Consider the following 21,324-nt stretch of genomic DNA (forward strand, 5'->3'; position numbering starts at 1 on the left):
ATGTAATTTATAAATATCTTAGACTTTATTCCACATCCACATTTTAAAAAATTGCTTACAAAACCATTTATGAAGAATTATATTTTTCAATTAAAACTGTTAAAATAATACAATTGTTACTCGTAATTAAATTCAAAAACCTTTTAACTCATGTTATTTTATATTAACCATTATTAACAGTATAAATTACATAATATTCCTAAATAATATCAAGGTTCATATACATATGTAATTAATACCTAAGTATATTTTTTTAATTGATAAATTTTATTGTTCTAAATATTATCCAAAATATTAAAATTGTATTTTAATTCCAAAACTTTTTTGATTATAAAATTAAAATTTTTTTTTATTTTCACGAAAAATGCTAAATAATTTATACACATTTAGAATTTAATACATATTTTTTACTTTAGTAACACCCCTAAAAATAATTACAAAAAATTACATAAAAACCCAAAAAGATCCTTTGAAAAATTTTTTTGTACACTTATACGGAAGTTCTACGGTAGCAGTATTTTTGTTCCAACCAAATAGATAAACTTAACCAGAGTGAAATTTTGCAATCAAAATGTGTCCTTTTTATACAATAAATGAAGCTTTTTGCTTATTCCATCGATTATAGTACTATTCATGTTTTAGGTATGTACATATGTATTTGATGTAAGAAATTTTTCCTTCCTTTTTTAGTTAGTCCTTATAATAAAGATATATGTATAATTCAAAAGCACTCATAATTAAAAAATAAAAAAAAAAAATAGAAATAAAAATATATCCACATGTACATAGGTAGAAAAGCTTTTATATGATCATTTAAATTTTTTACAAATTGTTACAAAAGTTTTAGGTCTTCAATTTTTATTTCTTTCTATTTTCTATTGCCACATAGCCTGTAAGTATAACTCGTTTTTAGATATAAAGATGAGGTACCTAGCTTAAATTTAAAAACAAAAAAGTTTTTTTAGTTTTGAATTTTACATGTTAATAACCTATTGCTGCAATGTAGAATCGTTATTTAACTTACAAGTACTTAAAAATAATAAACCATTTATAACAACTAATCTAGTTTTGTTTTTAATCTTTAAGTCTCTTTATTCCAACTAATGTTTTAATTCCAGTTGAATTAGAAACATTTTGAGCTGCTTTCCTAATTTCTTCCAAAGCATCAATAACTTTTTTTGGCTCTGTCAGAAACCATATCCATAAAAGTCTGGCATTTTTTAAAAAACGATCGGAATTCTGCAATTACAAAATTTAAAATATTAAAACTACGTACAGATACATAACATAATTGAGTTATACCATTAAAGAGATATTGTCATGAAACTCTGACCGCAATTTCCGCAGGGACATTTGAAATATGTTTTGAAAATTTTTCGATTTAAATATTTTTTTAAGCAAACTAACGTTTTCTAACATTGGACGATTCGTAGGTCCATCAAAAATATATTTTGAAAGATCGGTTTCACTAGATTTTCTGTTTGTAATTTAAATATTTAAAAACATACATATGAAACTATCAATACTAAAACATACAAACTATTTAAAATATCTGTGAACTCTTTATAGCGGACTCCACTTGAAATGTTTTCTAAAATTACTTCCAAGGATTTGTTGAACTTATCAATAAAATCCATTATTCCTTCTGGTATTTTAAAATTTTTATAACTTCCAACGAATGGTGATAATTTTCGAAACAGCTCTTCGTTGATGTTAAACGTGGCAGCAACTTGAATATGCCTTAATGCATCTATACGATTAAGACAATTCTGGGACTCAACTAATATATCATCTGAATTGTCTATACGATTTTTTAATTTTTCTCCATCTAATTGCATCATAATCCACATAATTTCTGAGTTTTTTAAGACATTAGAAATAATTTTTGATACAAAATTTATATTTTCTAATCTTTTCGCAGCTCTCTCGATTTTTGTTTTTGTGTTTTGATACAGCACAAATTCAATCTGCTGATGTGCAAGTTGTTGTAGATGCAATTTAAGATCATTTACTAAAGTTTCGTACGTGATATCAAATGAAGTTCCATTTAAATTTTCTAAATCTTTAATTTCTTTTCTATAATGCAAATTTGTTTAAAATATAGTTATGTTATGAATTTTTTACAACCTACTTCAAATTTGATATATTAATAATATGAACTTTGCTACTATCTTGATCCTCTACCATTTGTTGGAGACCCATGAGTTTTGTTTTTGCAAGGACACATTTTTCATTATAGGAATAAATCCTAAAAAACCAAAAATTATTATATATGAAAAAAATGCTAAGTGGTGTGCTGCAGGCATCTTACAAATTTTTTAATTTTTCCAAAGAACTTGCATCACAAAAAGGTTCATATCTGTCTGTATCCGAAAAGTTCTATAAGTAAAAATTTAGTTTTTTTTAATTTCAAATAGAGTAACATCTAATAGACAGATACCTACCTGAAATGTAAAATTTTCCTGGAGATAAAGTGAGAAATATTGCATAAAAGAGTCACATTTCAATAGATACTGTTCTAGCGGGAATTGATGTGTAAAAAGCGGTGGCGAATTCTAAAAAAAACGCATGAATAATAATAAGATACGTAAATTATGTAATTTTTTTAAAAATACCAATTTAGCAATACATTCGTTTAATTCAAGACAATATTTTCTATTTTCTTTTTGGAGTTCTTGTAATTTCCTGGCTTTTTGCAAACAGTTTTTATACAAAAGATCTTCCTGGCTCGAAATTTCTTGAATTTTTATTTCTGCATTACTTACCCGTCTGTTTAAAGCACACTTAGTTTTCCTACAAACTTTTGGTTTAATTAACTTCTACACAGTTCAAAATTTACAAACATACTCAATATCTTGGCTCAAATCGTAAAACATATCATAAATTTCCTTTTTACTCTGCAACTCTATTTTGAAATTCAGTGCATCTACGTCCTCATAATTTAGGATATTTGGGTACGATTTAACAAGCTCAGACATTTTGTTATCCAATTCACTTCCTTGAATATATTCACCATCTTTCCTCAAGTCATTCATTCTGCAAGCAAATATGCTTTAAAAAAATGCATCATACATCAAAATTTTTTTATCATACTCAAGTATTTCTAATTCGGTAAGAGTATTGTTGTTTTTAACAGAAGCAGTAAACCAAGAAAAAAATATCTGATAAGATTCATCATAAACAACCCACTGATTCGACTCGTCAAGGCCAATTTTTTTAAAAATATCGGAACCCTAAAATATACCATCTCCTCCAATTAAATGCATTGACCACACAAGCATGTTTGTCCTACCTGAATAAAATCTCCCATTATAACTAAAAATAGAAATTTCAAAATATGTTTTTATATAATCTTGAGCAAAAATTTAATTCTAAATTCGCGCAATAAAATTAAATACGAAAATGATACTATTTTAAAAAATGTCAATTTTCAACTGCCACTAAAGTTGTCATTATATATAAACAGCAACACAGTCTATAAAAATGTCAATTTTGTGACATCTAGCGGCAGATAGTGAAGGAACATAATAAAATATTTTGTTACAAAAATCTGCCGTTTCGGTTCAAAGATGATATGTATATATCAAATTGAAATCAAACTTTGTAATAACATTGTGTTTTTATGGGTAGATAATGTTATCATCAAATCCTTTGGGATTACACTTTATTTACATTATTTTTTATATTCCTTTACATTAAATGAGAACTTTCTTCTACTAAAAAAGACTTGAGAAGAAAAAACTGCTCAGCAAAAATATTGTTTTACATTTTCAATCCAACTATTTAAAAATTTAGATTGTTTTTTAGACTTAGAAATTTGAATACACACTTTTGACTTTATCAAAGCTGATTTTCTTCTCATAATCAGTTTTAATCTTTTCTTTGATAAGGAGAAGAAAATCAGGTTTGATAAAGTGTGTACTTGGAAATATTTTTTTTATCAATCACGCATGCAGATCAATTTAGAAAAACTGCTTCATTTAGATTGACAACTAATGATTGAACAAGCACTAATACGTTACCCACCCCTTAATTATTAAAAAAAAAATAATTACCGATAATTGTCAAAATGTAAACGATTCATTTTAATACTTTTACATACTTTTTACGCAAACACATTATTCTATATTTCATCAAAGTAAGCAATTGCAATTTGAAAACACAGAATTTTAAAATTTTATTTAAGCAAAGATTTATTAAAAAAAACTGAATATACATAAATATAAAAAATTTTTCTCAATTCTTTGTTCGCCAAAGGTAAATATAATATTCAGCAGAAAGAAAATACATTTTTGAGTATGCATATTTCAACGCCATACTGTTTTTTTATATGCATAAGTTTATCACAATTTTATATTTTTTAGCTTAGTAAAATTCTCTAAGCAAAATGGCTGCAAATGATTCTAAAGCTACAGTTCGTACTGTAAAACGAGTTCAGTTTGGTATTCTAGCTCCAGATGAAATTGTAAGTTTAAAATAATTATTTTTACTGAACATTTATCATAATATTTATTTTCAGCGTCGAATGTCTGTTACAGAAGGTGGTATTCAATACGCCGAAACAATGGAAGGCGGTCGACCAAAACTTGGTGGGCTCATGGATCCACGACAAGGAGTAATTGATCGAAGTTCTCGTTGTCAAACTTGTGCAGGAAATATGACTGAATGTCCAGGCCATTTTGGTCATATAGATTTAGCAAAACCAGTTTTTCATATCGGTTTCATTACTAAAACCATTAAAATTTTGCGTTGTGTTTGTTTTTATTGTTCCAAAATGTTAGTTTCACCAAGTAATCCTAAAATAAAAGAGATAGTTTTAAAGTCTAAAGGTCAGCCAAGGAAAAGATTGGCATATGTATACGATTTATGTAAAGGAAAAACAATTTGTGAAGGTGGTGAAGATATGGATTTAACAAAGGAAGGGCAACCAGTAGATCCAAATAAAAAACAAGGTCACGGAGGCTGCGGTCATTATCAACCAAATTTTAGACGATCAGGATTAGAATTGATGGCTGAGTGGAAACATGTAAATGAAGATTCACAGGAAAAGAAAATTCAGGTTACTGCTGAAAGAGTATGGGAGATATTCAAGCACATTACAGACGAGGAATGCTTTGTTTTGGGTATGGATCCGAAATATGCTCGGCCAGATTGGATGATTGTTACAGTTTTACCCGTTCCGCCGTTAGCCGTTCGACCAGCAGTTGTAATGTTTGGGGCTGCAAAAAATCAAGACGATTTAACACATAAGTTAGCAGATATAATTAAAGCAAACAACGAGTTAAAAAAAAATGAAAGCACGGGAGCTGCTCCTCATGTTATCCAGGAGAATATTAAAATGTTACAATTTCATGTTGCAACTATGGTCGATAATGACATGCCAGGTATGCCCAAAGCCATGCAAAAATCGGGAAAACCCTTAAAGGCTCTTAAAGCAAGGTTGAAAGGAAAGGAAGGAAGAATTCGAGGTAATCTTATGGGTAAACGTGTAGATTTTTCAGCACGTACTGTTATTACACCAGATCCAAACTTACGTATTGATCAAGTAGGTGTACCAAGATCAATAGCCCAAAATCTAACCTTTCCTGAATTAGTTACTCCATTTAACATAGATCGCATGCAGGAATTAGTGAGGCGTGGAAATTCTCAATACCCAGGTATGTTAAGTTTATTAACCGCTTCAACAATATTAATAACAATATATGTATAAAAATTTAAGGTGCGAAATATATTGTAAGAGATAACGGCGAGCGTATAGATTTAAGGTTTCATCCAAAACCATCAGATTTACATTTGCAATGTGGGTACAAAGTTGAAAGACATTTACGTGACGGTGATTTAGTAATTTTCAATCGTCAACCTACGCTTCACAAAATGAGTATGATGGGCCACAGAGTTAAAGTTCTACCATGGTCAACTTTTCGTATGAACCTTTCTTGCACATCACCATACAATGCAGATTTTGATGGCGATGAAATGAATCTTCACGTACCGCAATCAATGGAAACTCGTGCAGAAATTGAAAATATTCACATTACTCCTCGACAAATTATAACTCCGCAAGCAAATAAGCCTGTTATGGGCATTGTGCAAGATACCCTTACAGCTGTTCGAAAAATGACCAAACGAGATGTTTTCATAGATCGAGAGCAAATGATGAATTTGCTCATGTTTTTACCAACATGGGACGGCAAAATGCCCCAACCATGTATTCTTAAACCAAAACCTCTTTGGACTGGAAAACAGTTGTTTTCCCTAATTATACCTGGAAATGTCAATATGATTCGTACTCATTCTACACATCCGGATGACGAAGATGATGGGCCATATAAATGGATTTCTCCTGGGGACACCAAAGTTATGGTTGAACACGGTGAACTTATCATGGGTATATTATGCAAAAAGACACTGGGCACTTCGGCCGGATCTTTGTTACACATTTGCTTCTTGGAATTAGGACATGACATTGCCGGTCGATTTTATGGTAACATTCAGACCGTTATAAACAATTGGTTGTTATTAGAAGGTCACAGTATAGGCATTGGTGATACAATTGCTGATCCCCAAACTTATAACGAAATTCAAATAGCTATTAAAAAAGCGAAAGATGATGTCATTTGTGTTATCCAAAAAGCTCACAACATGGAACTTGAACCTACTCCAGGTGATTTTTAAACATTTTTCGTTTAAAAAACCAAATTTTATATTCGTTCTAAATTTTAGGTAATACTCTCCGTCAAACTTTCGAAAATCAAGTAAATCGCATTTTAAACGACGCTCGTGACAAAACTGGTGGATCTGCAAAAAAATCTTTAACTGAATACAACAACCTTAAAGCTATGGTAGTTTCAGGCTCTAAAGGGTCAAATATTAACATTTCACAGGTTATTGCTTGCGTAGGTCAACAAAACGTAGAAGGTAAACGCATTCCTTACGGTTTCAGAAAACGAACCCTGCCACACTTTATTAAAGACGATTACGGACCTGAATCTAGAGGGTTTGTAGAAAACTCATATTTGGCTGGCCTTACTCCCTCTGAGTTCTACTTTCATGCTATGGGTGGACGCGAGGGTCTAATCGATACTGCTGTAAAGACTGCTGAAACTGGTTATATTCAACGTCGTCTTATTAAAGCTATGGAATCTGTGATGGTAAATTATGATGGTACAGTAAGAAATTCAGTGGGACAACTTATCCAATTGCGTTATGGAGAAGACGGATTGTGTGGTGAATTAGTAGAATTTCAAAATTTACCTACTATCAAACTGTCAAATAAAGCATTTGAAAAAAGATTCAAATTTGACTGGTCTAATGAACGCTACATGAGAAAAATATTCAATGAAGATGTGGTTAAAGATTTGACAGAATCTGGATATGCAATTCAAGAACTTGAAGCCGAATGGGAACAGCTTTGCAAAGATAGGGAAGCTTTAAGGCAAATATTTCCAAACGGGGACTCTAAAGTTGTACTACCATGCAATTTACAGAGAATGATTTGGAATGTGCAAAAAATTTTCCATATCAACAAAAGAGTTCCAACAGATTTATCTCCTATGAAAGTAATTCAAGGTAAGTACCTTTTATAGTAAGTAATTTTTATAGAAAGGCTTTGTTTATTAATTATTCTATTTCCCAAGGTGTTAGAGATCTTCTTTCAAAATGCATTATTGTAACCGGAAATGATCGTATTTCAAAGCAAGCTAACGAGAATGCTACATTATTATTTCAGTGCTTAATTAGATCTACTTTATGTACAAAATACGTCGCAGAAGAATTTCGTTTGACAAGTGAAGCTTTTGAATGGTTAATAGGTGAAATTGAAACTCGATTTCAACAAGCTCAAGTAAACCCAGGTGAAATGGTTGGAGCATTAGCTGCACAATCATTAGGAGAGCCGGCTACGCAAATGACCTTAAATACTTTCCATTTTGCCGGTGTATCTTCAAAAAATGTAACTTTAGGTGTACCACGTCTCAAAGAAATAATAAATATATCTAAACGACCAAAAGCCCCATCGCTCACAGTCTTTCTTACAGGGGGTGCGGCTCGTGATGCTGAGAAAGCTAAAAATGTCTTATGTCGTTTAGAACATACTACTTTAAGGAAAGTTACTGCAAATACGGCAATTTATTACGATCCTGATCCTCAAAGAACAGTCATTGCTGAAGATCAAGAGTTTGTGAATGTATATTATGAAATGCCTGATTTCGACCCGACTCGTATTTCACCATGGCTTTTACGTATTGAATTGGATCGAAAGCGAATGACCGATAAAAAATTAACTATGGAACAAATAGCAGAAAAAATCAATGCCGGTTTTGGCGATGATTTGAATTGCATATTCAACGACGATAATGCAGATAAATTAGTTCTTCGTATAAGAATTATGAATAGTGAAGAGAACAAATTTCAAGATGAGGATGAAGCCGTAGATAAAATGGAGGATGATATGTTTTTGCGTTGTATTGAAGCTAACATGTTGTCTGACATGACGTTACAAGGCATTGAAGCTATCGGTAAAGTATATATGCATTTGCCACAAACTGACAGCAAAAAAAGGATTATTATAACGGAAACTGGGGAATTCAAAGCCATTGGAGAGTGGTTATTAGAAACAGATGGTACAGCGATGATGAAAGTTCTTAGCGAAAGAGATGTAGATCCTGTTCGAACATACAGCAATGACATATGCGAAATTTTTCAAGTATTGGGTATAGAGGCTGTTCGTAAATCAGTTGAAAAAGAAATGAATGCTGTACTTCAATTTTATGGACTTTACGTAAATTACCGACATTTAGCTCTTTTATGTGACGTAATGACAGCTAAGGGACATCTAATGGCTATCACTCGTCATGGTATCAACAGACAGGATACTGGCGCACTTATGAGATGTTCGTTTGAAGAAACGGTTGATGTTTTAATGGATGCAGCAGCGCATGCTGAAAATGATCCAATGAGGGGTGTCTCAGAAAATATTATAATGGGTCAGCTGCCTAAAATGGGAACAGGTAATTTTAAACGAAAATTATCCGATCTAATCAATATCATCTGTTTCTGCTTTCTTTAAAGGTTGCTTCGACTTACTCTTAGACGCAGAAAAATGTAAACATGGCATTGAAATACCAAGTACATTAGGCCCCTCTCTTATTGGTGGCACAGGAATGTTTTTCGGAGCTGGAGCTACACCCTCTATGACTCCTCCAGCTACTCCATGGGGTCCGTTTAATACACCTAAGTACTCCCCACTAGGACCAAGTAATTTTTATAGTAAATTGAATATATTTTTAAGTTAAATTATTACATTTATTCAGTGAGTGGTATGACTCCTGGTGGACCAAGTTTTTCACCATCAGCAGCTTCGGATGCATCAGGTTTGTCACCGTACTATTCTCCAGCGCATTCGGGATCCTCTCCAAGCTCTCCCGGACTTTCGATGTCACCTTTTGTACCAATGTCTCCAAGTGCATCTCCTTCATATTCACCAACAAGTCCACATTATGCAACTAGTTCTCCAGGTGCAGCTTCTCCTAATTACTCTCCAGCATCACCGCAATATTCTCCAGCAAGCAGAATTGATTCAGCTAGTCCAAAATATTCTCCATCATCTCCAACGTATAATCATCCGTCACCTGCATTTCTTGGTACTTCCCCGGGATATTCACCGTCGTCTAATCTTTACTCTACAAAATCGAATTTCGCGACGTCACCGGCTTTCTCCTCAGGAGCGGGCGGGGCCTCCAATATGTATTCGCCAACAAATAGTGTGTATTCTCCATCTTCACCAAATTATTCTCCGAATTCTCCTAGATATTCACCCAGTTCACCTTTTTCCCCGTCTTCACCATCCTACTCTCCAACGTCGCCTGGGTACTCCCCAACGTCCCCATCATATTCGCCGTCTTCTCCAAAATATACTCCAGCAACACCATCTTATTCTCCCACTTCTCCGAGCTATTCCGCTTCCCCAAGATATTCTCCGGTTTCACCAACTTACCCAAGGACCAGTCCAAAATATTCTCCTGCAAGTCCCACGTATTCACCACCCTCTCCCACTTATGATGGAAGTCCCCAGTATACACCCGGGAGTCCACAATATTCTCCTACTTCTCCAAAATATTCTCCAGAAAGTCCTATATATTCACCACCTTCTCCTCGACATTCGCCGGCAACTCAGTATAGTCCAAGTGGTAGTTTTTCAACAAGTCCACATTATTCTTCTAATTTATCTTCTTATTCGCCAAACAGTTCAAAATATTCCCCAACAAGCCCAACCACTTATACTCCTACCCCTCACCACTATTCCCCAAGCAGTACATTGTATTCCCCACCAGCTTCTCAACGATATAGTCCAACAAGCCCCGCCTACTCTCCAAGCAGTCCATCATATGAAGAACCAGATTAAATTTGAATAAATTCAAATTATTCATATTGTATCCATTAAACTTAAGACAAAGTGTGGGAAAATTAACATAATCAAAGTAAATTAGAAATTAAATGAGTTTTAATTGTTAAATTCACAAAATTTTAAATTTTTGGAAATATTAATTTTTATGTATGTATGTTAAAAATAAACAACATAGATAAAAAAAACCCTTGTTTTAATATTAAAATCAAATTCTTAAACAGAATTTTTTTAAAATAAACAATGAATGTAAAAACAAGTTCTTAAAATAAATATAATAGAACTTTAGAACATGGATACATATGTATGTATGTAAATATAATCATTTAATATGAAATAGAAGAAACTAAAGGCCAAGTAAGCGACCTCTTGTATAATATATTCAACCATAATTTTTAATTAAATAGTACAAAAGTATGTACTCTTATATTTTAACAAAACATACATATGTTTAAAAAAAAAAACGTATGTACATAAGAACACCAAAATATTATTTCAAAATAAATTTTGGTAAACCAAAACTTTTTTGCAGATCCACCACTGATGATTTTTAAGATAGATTGTTGCATTACAATGCTTGTAAAATGAAAACAGAACAATTAACAAGAGCGATTTTTCGCGGCAAAATGTCAGAATTCATATAGAATACACATATTAAATGAGACCAAACAGAATTCAGCGAAGTAACTGTTGCAAATTTAACCGGCGGCGTAATAGCTTAAATTTCTTTTTTGCTGCTGACTAGTATTTTTTTACATTATCTGTTTCTATAGTTGAGTAACATTTCATGCAAAATACGGTACGCTTCATTTTATAGTTTCGCTGTTGTTCTGGGTTAAGAAGGAAAAGCGTCCACCGTTGCCGCTCACTTCTTTGGTTCTGTTTTTACAATAAAACTACATCCTGTGTCTCTATATTTTTAGAGTTAGTACAAGAGAGATGGTATTAGAATAATTTTTATACGAAAATGCTATAAAAATATAAATACTAAAAGGGGGATAAATACGTTTAAAGAAATATACATTTATTTTGATACCTTGTTTCATTTCATTAATTATTTTACAACTGGTTCATTGAATAATTAATTGCAATTACTTGTGAGTGATAATAAAAATGCTATTTTTGTCATTTTCTACAGCATAAATTGCAATTCTTTGTTAATTTTTCCATTATTATTCTGCTTATTTTGAATTATTTCACAATTCAATGCATAATAATTAAAATTGAACTAAAATTTAAAATGTGTTTCAACACAATTGGTTATGTTTATATATACTTAATTTAAAAATATCTAAAAACATGTAATTGATTACTTGTTTAATAATATTTAATTGTATATTTATTAACTGGTGGTCACTATTTTACATATTGTGTGGAGACACATTTTTCTTAAAAATTTGACAATAGAATGTTGACAGTTCGGATTTACTGACACTTTTATAAGTAAGAATTGAATAATTGTCTCGTGTGATCGTAGGATAATGAAATAAGCCCCAGAAAGCAATTTTTATTAATTGCAAACATAATTCTATCACGGATTTGCAAAAATTTTGATGGCATCAAAAATTTAAGCAGTAATATGTAGCTCTCGGGACCTGTCTGTATCATCCATTTTTAGAAAAACATAGAATTAACAAATTTACCATAATGTGTAAATACATATAAAAAGACATGCAAGGAGGGGAAAATAATTTTATGTCGCTATAATAATTTTTGCTTCATTCTTTTAACATAAATTTTATTCCTTATACTTATTCAGTTCTTTTTATAATTTTATACATACAGGATTCCAATTTTCCAAATTTTAACAATTAAATTCTAAGCACTTATAAACAGATATTTAAAAAAAAAAATATTGTATTTGCATAGATATACATATTTACATATATATGCATGTATATTTTTTTTCACGAAAAAAACGTGATAGCTCAAAAAGGGCGAGAAAAATATCCCATATTTATTGATTTTTACCTCTTGAATGATAGGAGTCGATATCTCCAAGGCAAAAACAAGAAGATAGATATATATTTGTCAGATCTTCTTTTTCAAAAAGATAAAAATTCAAATTCCGGTACAAAACCTAAATACATACATACTTTTATTTTACTTAAAATTATAATATAAAATATTGAAATCGTGGAAAATGATAATGGACTGAAGACAAAAATTTTGTACGGAACATTATATTGCTTGCCGGGATAAAATATCCAAACATATACATTTATGTACACATAGCAAATAGAAAGTGATATAAACAATAATATACGAATTAAATAACTTTAAACATATGCAAATAATAATATATTTGAAGCAACACACATAGTAGTTTAGTTTTGTATTAATGAAACTAAAAAGCAAAGTTTAAAATTCTTACATTCATTGTAAATATTTTTTATAATCGCTTAACGTTTAAAATATAAATATTTCTAAAAAATTTAATACATAAGTACTACCTATCTACCTACATACTTATACGCAGTAGCTTTAATATTACATTATTTAAATAGTTTTACATATAGCATTAAATTGTTCGCGAGTGCCTTTAATCTTTGTGAATATGTAGATTCAATTTAAACATTTTGAATGAAGGGTCGATGATTTCAAATTTGAGCTTCTGTTTATTATCAATCTGTATATTCAATGCAATTGTACGAAGTAAGTTAAGAATTGTTACTGAAAGAGAAACTTGACAATCATCAATAATGAACTCACTAACATTGAAACCGGGTATTAATTTGAAAATCGAAAGCAAACATTCAAATTTTTTAAGTACGGTAGTTTTTTACGCTTAAAAGTTTTTTTGGAATTTTATTGATATGTATTTCCTTTACAGATGACCAGACTCCCACTCCTACAACCAGATTGATAAAAAATTGTGAAGAAGTTGGCTTATTTGATGATCTAAAACATGTTAATCCGTTTGACGAAACATTCAGACGGGCTGTAGAAGAATCCACTGTATTGACTAATGAAAAGAATACTAACAATTTAAATTTACCTTCCAGCGAAGACACTTTGCATACGCCGCATATTATTTATGATGACAACAGTAACTCAAAACATGCAACTAACAAAGATTTTGAAGTGAATAAAGATCAATTAATTTCGTTGAAAACATCTTGTAGAAACAGAGTTTCAGAAAATTCTAGGGACATGAAAAAAAGTTCCAAACTTCCACTAAAGAACAATAGAAAAATTACTCATAAGAAACTAAGAATGCTTTTACCGAACCCTAAACAAATTAACGTGAAAACTATTCAACCTCAAATTATTTCCTTGAATTTTCAAGGACAAATTGAAAACGCAATAAAAACTTCAAAAACCATTGTAGGGAAAGCAAGTATTAATAATGAAAGTAATGGCAAATCTTCATATTTGATAAAAAAGAAACTTAAATCTATTATAAAATGTAAAAGTGTAGATAAAATGGAAACGAATGAGAGTGATATAAATGAAAATAAAAATAACCTGGCTTACAAAAGTGCAAAGGAAAGAAAAAGAGCAGCTTCAATGCGATATCGTAGCAAGAAACATAACGAAATTTGTGAATTGAGAAAACGTTTGTCTGAGTTATTGTCTGAAAACCTATTTTTTAAAGAACAAATTAAACAACTTCAACATATACTTTTTACCCAGCATTCTAACTGTAATGTGACAAAACAGCAATTAGAAAAAAGTCCTAATGAAAATTTGAGTGAAACATTAAAAGGTTCAACTCCTATTATTCATATACCCTCTTCAACTTTGGTGCTGAATATTCCTAAAATTATTATACAACAAAAAGCAGAAATTTTTGATATGGTTTCAAAAAATTAAATGTATGCATATTACATACATATATCATACTTAGCTACGTGTATTGTCTGACTTTATACATATTGTGTAATTCTAAAAACGCTGCTTTTATAACACGGCTGACAAAAGTGCAGGTTTGGATACTAGAGAGTCAATTCATCAGCGGAAATAAATGGCAATTTTATGAGTTATGAAAGTCGAAAACGGACACTTCACCTTTTTACGAAAAAAATTTTCACGTTTTAGACTACTTTGTGAATAAAAAAGTCCAAATACAAACGGAAAATATGCATATCACATAAATGAAAAAAAAAGAAAACTACATATATTTCAGGCGTCATTTCTTTAAAATAATTCTACATTTATTAGGAGTGCATATTTTGTCAGCCATGATTTATACCGTAACCGAAATAGACTATATTGTAATGTAACTGTCAAATAAAATTGTGACGATTATACCGAACAGATATCGAGTATGTATTAATTAAAAATTAATTAACAAAGGTTAAAATATAAAATCACTTTTTTATTATTATAATAAATTGAACTTCCAAATCAGTTTTGTTTATAAATATATATTTGTCAAATGCCTATGAATTCCCTAAAGATTTTCATCATTTAGAAGCATTTCAAAAGCAAGTATGTACGTATATTAAAAAACATATTTATTAGAAGCGACGTTGTGGAAAATCACAGATATTTTGTAATAAATTAATTATCGAAAATTATTTGACGGTAAAGTTTCTTCATTTTACCAAAAATAAAACGGAACTTCTATATACATAAGACTAATTTTAGAATTAGAATTATCTTATGGCTTATAAAAATACTTTCTTATTTTTAAGTGTAATAGATAATGTAAAATGCGAATTATTTAACATTTATGTATTTATTTCGTTCTATTTTACTAAAATAAGGAATTGTTAGAACATTCCCAAATTATAAAAATTTATTAGAGGAAATGGGTAGATAGGAAATTCCATTAGAGAGAAAAGGAGAGATAGACCATACTGCCAGTTGGTCTATTACTAGAATTTAGAAAATATGAAAAATTTGCTGCGCTAGAACAAAAAAATGGTATGTACCGCAATTAAAAACGTTCATTTGCAATAAATGTTGTTTTTGAAATATTTAGAAATAACCACTCAATAGAAACATCACGGATATTATGTCAGACCTATAATTGGACACACAAATGCCTAACTTTATTTAAAATTAACTTTCGGAGTTGTAGGGCAGCTACCTGAACCAGTCAAGCAATTCCACCAAAACTTAAAAAATATATCTGACATCAAATTGCCCACACGACTGCCGAGTTTCATGAATCTATCTTTAATATTTTTCCAAATATTTAAAATTAGCTTTTGGAGTTGTATGGCAGCTACCCGAACCTGTCAAGCAATTCCACCAAAACTCTAGAAATATGTCTGACCTAAAATTGGACACACGACTGCCGAGTTTCATAAATCTAGCTTTAATATTTTTCCAAATATTTAAAATTAACTTTCGGAGTTGTATAGCAGCTACCCGAACCAGTACATCCATGCCATTAAAATTTTCAGAACATATGTAAAGTGTAATATCAATCTTTGCAAAGTTTGATATTTATATCTCTATTATTTTTTGAGATATTGAAAAAAACCTCTTTGAGTTGCATGGCAGCTACCCGAACCCGTTGTCCGAATTGGCCCAATTACAATAGCAGCCGTCGTTGTCACAAAAGAATCAACTTGTGAAAGTTTGGTCGTATTTGTTTTATTCGTTTTTGAGTTGTCGTACGATCGGACGGACGGACATGTCTAAATTAACGCAGAATTTTACGCTAAGCAAGAATATATACACATGTTCATACCGGAGACGACTCTTTCAAGTGGTCACAAACTCCATACCAAAGTAAATATACTCTTTACGAAGTGCAGAGTATAATTAACAAACAGGAAAGTAGCAAGTTCGTTTATGAGATTGATCAAGCAATGAATCAAAAGAACCGTTAATATGTATTAATGTAAGTATAAATATCATACGTCGTTTGAATTAGTTTTTCAATTAATCAAAGACGCAGTTAACTTGTCAATTTAAATCAAACTTATTTATTAAAATTATTTTTTATGTATTAGTTACACATCAGCTAAATGAAATAATATCTGATGTTTGTGGTCTATAAACTGGCAATTTGGAATTAAAAAAAATCCAAAATTAACTAGTTGCGGCAAAATTTTTTTTTTTACTTAGTTGCACCATATTATTTTTAAAAATCTCTAAAACGCAAATTTCTATTTCTTCTATCAGATTCAGTCTCATTGCAAATCGTAATTACACTTCAGATTACGATTTAACCTGATTTGTAAAAGGACCCGAAGTTTAAAACGCAAATGTTCTTAGTGTCATTTTAAAGAGTCATTCTACACAATCAAACAACTCAAATATGAAACGACAACTCGGTATTTCAGAGTGACCATCAAAATTTGTTCTTAGAAAGCCGTTTTACAGCATGCTATTTATTCTTAATAAGTTATTGACGGCAAGTCTGCGGCAAGCTATTTTGCAAAGTTTTAAGTATATAAGGATTTGTACGAATGAAATAAATTTTTTGCCGACATTAATAGATTAAATAAGTTTACAAATCTGTTTCTAACAAATATCTTTCTACGTACAAAAAATGTCAAGTTTATCTAAAAGAGCAAAGGTAGATGATATACCAAATGAAAACGAAGCAGAAGCTTTAGAGCAAATTGATGCCTGCCAAAATGAAATTGACGCATTAAATGAAAAAGCCAGCGAAGAAATTCTGAAGGTTGAGCAAAAATATAATAAACTAAGGAAACCTTTCTACGAGAAAAGAAGTGAACTCGTCAAAAAAATACCAAATTTTTGGATAACAGCGGTGAGACTTAATGTTTTTTTTATTGAATATGTATTATTAAAATCTACCCAAAAATAGTTCATTAATCATCCGCAAGTGTCGGGAATCTTGGATGAGGAAGAGGAAGAATGCTTGCACTTTTTGAATAAACTGGAAGTCGAAGAGTTTGAAGATATCAAATCTGGCTATCGCATTAACTTTAGTTTTGATGAAAACCCGTACTTCACAAACAAAGTTTTGACAAAGGATTTTCATTTGGGAACATCATATAATTGTTTGTATTAAAATAAGTTTTAAAATTTTATTTCAAAATTCATATTTTAGCTGACGGCGAAGGCCCTTCATCAACAAGTACGGTAATACAGTGGAAAGAAGGCAAGAATTTATTAAAACAATTACTCAACAAACCTTATAATAATAAAAAGAAAAGAAATATGGAATTTAAAACATTTTTTGATTGGTTCACTGATAATACCGATCCAGTAAATGATGAGATTGCGGAGTTAATTAAAGATGATTTATGGCCGAACCCACTGCAGTATTACTTAGTGCCTGATATTGAGGTTGAGCCGGAAGAAGATAATGAAGACGAAGATGATAATGAAGAAGAAATTGTGGATGAGGAAAATTTTGAGGACGAAGGTAAATTAGTTCATTTTGATTGTATGTGTAGCAATTTTTTATTGATTCTAAAAGCATTTATTTTTAACTTGAAATACAATAATTAATTCGAGTGTCAAAATTTAAATCAATTTTAATTAAATTGGAAAGATTGCTTATAAGTTGTAAAAAAAAAACTATTTATTTCACTATAAATTGTTACTATGTAATGGTACTATGTAATTGTTTTAATACCTCGTCGAAATTAAATTAGACCTAATATTAAACCTAATGAGACGATACTAAACCTAATTGATTCGTCGTCGAATATCCACTTAATTTTAATGAAAAAGGAACTAGTTTAGAATAAGAAAATAGTTTTCTAAATTTAATAAAAATTTTGTTAAATGAAATTTGAAAAAAAATCACTTAATATTACGCTTTCAAATATTTTACTTTGACCTGGTACTACATAAATCAAATAAGATTAATTTTGGAAAGAAAAACAAGTCAAAAAAAAAAATTATCACCTTAGAATATCCAAAATACCCATTTTATTTTAATATTCTCGTACATAGTCCGTTTTTTTTTTTTTGCAATGAACCAAAATTTAATTTGAATTCAATTTCATTACCGTAAGTTACCGGATGCAAGCAGGATCATGCTTTTTCTATTAATTATGTTTATAATTCTTTTCTAACGTAACGATTCCAAAGAATCTCGTTTTCTTAGATATTAAAATAACTTTTGTGAAATTAAAACTTTATTTGCGGTAATTTTTGCAATAATTTATATTATCGAATTTTTTTCATAAGATATTTTTAAAGGAACAAAATGCATATATGTATACATAGAATTACATACGAGTTAGTACATTAAAACAAATATAAGCTAATGAAATTGTTTTTTGAATAAAATATGTATTTTATAACTTTCCTTTTGTATGTTCCCCCGTATTGACATGTTGTCTGACAAAGTCCCAAGAAATTTGTCAGATAACATGTTGATATGTTCCATTTTTAAATTGGGAATTTCCATTTTGAAAATAGTATTTTTTTGAGTGCTTTAAAAAAATTTTTGGTTATACATTAGAATTTTGAGAATATTGTAAAGACAAATAGAAATGTAAAAAATGTAAAACATACTCTTTTTTACAGAAGGAGCTGCAGGCGAAAATTGAATCTGAATACAAAAATTTATGCTAATTTTAAACATGAAAATATTGGATGACATTAAACAACAGAAGAACCTTTATTTTTGAATTAGGAGTTTTTTATAAAATAAAATGAAGGATAACTTGTAAAACAGCATTTCTATCTAATGAATTATAATAATTCAATTTAAAATTATTTGTAATTTTTTATTTGTCACATAAAAGAATAAACTGTAATTATAAAAATTTATTTCTCCTCAAAATTCCAATTTAAAAAGTTAGCAAATCATAATCATAATTCTTTTATTAGTCTTTAATTTTTACAGCTATTCCTTTGTGTTTGTATTTAGCATGATATGAAATCAGGCAAATTTATTTGAATATTAGAAAATTTCGAGAATAACGTTCTTTTAAGTTTAAATTTGGAAGTTTTGCAATTCTTTGTACCCGCATTTAATTGAATTTTACTTGTTAAATTAAAAACAAAATTAAAAAAATTACCCGGAAGGCAACTCGGGATATAGGCAATGTAATATCAAGTCATTTTCTTTTTTAGCAGCATTAAAAATCTGACTACTTTAAAAAAATATATGTAAGTGACTGTTTCAGTGACTCAAAAATCAATTTAAAAAATATCAGTTCACTTTTGCAAGTGAAGTTTTCATGTTTTTTGTTTAAATTTCATTAAAATTGAATAACGGAATAAAAATTTCAAAAAGAAGAAGAATAAGCTTTACAAATTATGTACATAAATGCATTGTAAATACTTCCAAACATTTCAACAAGTATGATTGCTTTACATCCTCAAAGGCTCAAAAGGTTTACTGTGTAATTCTATTTATATCAACAGTCAAGCGAGTTTTTTGTATGCATCCTCAATTTTTGTGGTAAATTATGAACTTTTAAGTTTTTTAATTCCACATATTTGTTATATGGATATGGGTGAATATGCCAGTGAAGTATATTTAGACCCGTCTTCAAATATTATTCTTTTTTAATAACATTCAAAAATAAAATAACGAAGAAAACACAGGGTGACTTTTTTATAAAGAATAAGATTTCATATTGTACGATTCACAAATAGAATCTTTTTTTTTTTAAAATTGAAAATTTCTTGAAAAGCTACTTTGATTTCGACAGAAACATAGCGGTATTAGAGAAACTTAGCTCAAAAAAAGTTTCAGTCAGGCGAAAAGCTATAAGGAACGGGATTCATACATAGATCTCTGCAAAACATTTACCTGACAAATACTTAGTGGGATGAAAATATGGTATAATCAAGTTTAAGTTGATTTGCCAAAAAAAAAACTATTTTTGCATTTGAGATTGTAATTTTCAGTTTTGTGATCCAAATTTTATGTTTAAGAAGCTATTACTCCAAAACGATGGTGTTATCAACTAATAGAGTCACTTGACCTTTATGTGGATCTATTAACCGAGAAAAAAGTTCTGAAAAATACTTTGCTCTAACTTCAACAGCTTTGAAACTGTTACACGCTTACAACTGATAGATGATATTTTTGACCCTCGAAAAAAAAAAAGTAAAACTCCGATTCCCCTTCGTTCGCACGTACTCGTATTAAAAAAATTGAGCTTTATCTAATAGTTCGTATGTTATAGAATTTACATTTGGGTTTACAGTGTGTAAATCTAAAAAATATTGTGTTGTGTAAATAATATTAAACCTGATTATATATTACTATAACTTGCTATACTAATCCTTAGAGGAATGTAAATAAATTTTATACTTCACGTGAGGAATACTTACATTAATACTAATTCATACAAAATCAAGGATACATGTATAAAATTACAACTTTTTGTCTTTCAAGAGCTGCAAGTTACATAGAAGCATACATACATATGTATGTATTTCGTGTTTTACAATAAAAAATAAGAGTAAACATTAATTTCAATTTGGTTTTTAATAGAATTTCCAAGAGTTTTGAAAGTTTTTTGTGATTATCTACATCAAGTTCTATTATACATACAATATAAAAAACGTAAGTTGCACCTAGACTGCAAAATATGCAAAACTATTCTGTAGTTTCATACTGGTCGCTTTCCTCTTTCATCATTTGAATTTTTCAGTCTACGTTTCGTTTTTCTTCAAAACAAAGGTAAAATTTAAACTTTTTCTATTTTACTAGTGCTAACATTTTTATAGTTTTGTAAATGTAAATAATATTTGTAATATAAATAATTATTGTAATATAAATAATTTAATATAATATGTAATATTTTTATGCCAGCTAAATTTTATTATTATCATATTGTCTTTATTACCCCGTAATTAATCTTTTAGTAAAATAAAATTGTTTAAAATTAATTAAAATTTAAAAATTTTGCTTTTATTAAATTACATTTGAAAATGTTGTATACATACATAAAATATAATTTTTTTATTCATGGTACAAAAAATTCTTATTTTTGTAAAAATTTTGGAACGTTTTTTTTCAAAACTTCTATATTTTATTGTTTTAGGATGTTGGTTTTTTTACCAGTTAAAAA

At 29.7% G+C, this 21,324-nt stretch overlaps 4 protein-coding genes across 7 annotated transcripts; 3 read left to right on the plus strand and 1 right to left on the minus strand.

Moving 5' to 3' along the window:
- Positions 1-868: 868 nt before the first annotated feature.
- On the minus strand, positions 869-3,433 carry LOC129611883 (augmin complex subunit dgt3). 2 transcript variants are annotated; one of them, XR_008697193.1, is made up of 11 exons: positions 3,293-3,433; positions 3,094-3,233; positions 2,848-3,036; positions 2,616-2,793; positions 2,445-2,555; positions 2,312-2,379; positions 2,132-2,248; positions 1,537-2,076; positions 1,303-1,477; positions 1,025-1,239; positions 879-930 (listed from the first exon to the last, which is right to left on the minus strand). XR_008697193.1 is itself a non-coding variant. In XM_055525303.1 (10 exons), exons 1-10 carry the CDS (start codon positions 3,308-3,310, stop codon positions 1,075-1,077), a joined length of 1,701 nt encoding a protein of 566 aa, XP_055381278.1. In that variant the 5' UTR covers positions 3,311-3,433; the 3' UTR covers positions 869-1,074. The 2 variants fall into 2 exon arrangements, 1 of the variants encoding a protein (XP_055381278.1); XM_055525303.1 differs by having other exon boundaries at positions 869-1,239.
- Positions 3,434-4,108: 675 nt separating this feature from the next.
- On the plus strand, positions 4,109-10,581 carry LOC129613942 (DNA-directed RNA polymerase II subunit RPB1). The gene is made up of 8 exons (XM_055528295.1): positions 4,109-4,257; positions 4,365-4,465; positions 4,520-5,657; positions 5,720-6,664; positions 6,724-7,569; positions 7,638-9,008; positions 9,070-9,255; positions 9,312-10,581. Exons 2-8 carry the CDS (start codon positions 4,388-4,390, stop codon positions 10,400-10,402), a joined length of 5,655 nt encoding a protein of 1,884 aa, XP_055384270.1. The 5' UTR covers positions 4,109-4,257; positions 4,365-4,387; the 3' UTR covers positions 10,403-10,581.
- Positions 10,582-12,777: 2,196 nt separating this feature from the next.
- Positions 12,778-14,755, plus strand: LOC129611122 (uncharacterized). 2 transcript variants are annotated; one of them, XM_055524093.1, is made up of 2 exons: positions 12,778-13,057; positions 13,236-14,755. In XM_055524093.1, the coding sequence occupies exons 1-2, from the start codon at positions 12,997-12,999 to the stop codon at positions 14,216-14,218; spliced, it is 1,044 nt and encodes a 347-aa protein (XP_055380068.1). In that variant the 5' UTR covers positions 12,778-12,996; the 3' UTR covers positions 14,219-14,755. The 2 variants fall into 2 exon arrangements, with proteins under 2 accessions (XP_055380068.1, XP_055380060.1); XM_055524085.1 differs by having other exon boundaries at positions 12,780-13,171.
- A 1,963-nt stretch (positions 14,756-16,718) lies between these two features.
- LOC129611467 (protein SET) lies at positions 16,719-19,100 on the plus strand. 2 transcript variants are annotated; one of them, XM_055524650.1, is made up of 4 exons: positions 16,719-17,081; positions 17,139-17,334; positions 17,385-17,702; positions 18,821-19,100. In XM_055524650.1, the coding sequence occupies exons 1-4, from the start codon at positions 16,857-16,859 to the stop codon at positions 18,838-18,840; spliced, it is 759 nt and encodes a 252-aa protein (XP_055380625.1). In that variant the 5' UTR covers positions 16,719-16,856; the 3' UTR covers positions 18,841-19,100. The 2 variants fall into 2 exon arrangements, with proteins under 2 accessions (XP_055380625.1, XP_055380621.1); XM_055524646.1 differs by having other exon boundaries at positions 18,818-19,097.
- Positions 19,101-21,324: the final 2,224 nt, after the last annotated feature.

Source organism: Condylostylus longicornis, unplaced genomic scaffold (genome assembly GCF_029603195.1).
Source record: "Condylostylus longicornis isolate FDR11 unplaced genomic scaffold, ASM2960319v2 ptg000004l, whole genome shotgun sequence".
Lineage (NCBI taxonomy): Eukaryota > Metazoa > Arthropoda > Insecta > Diptera > Dolichopodidae > Condylostylus > Condylostylus longicornis.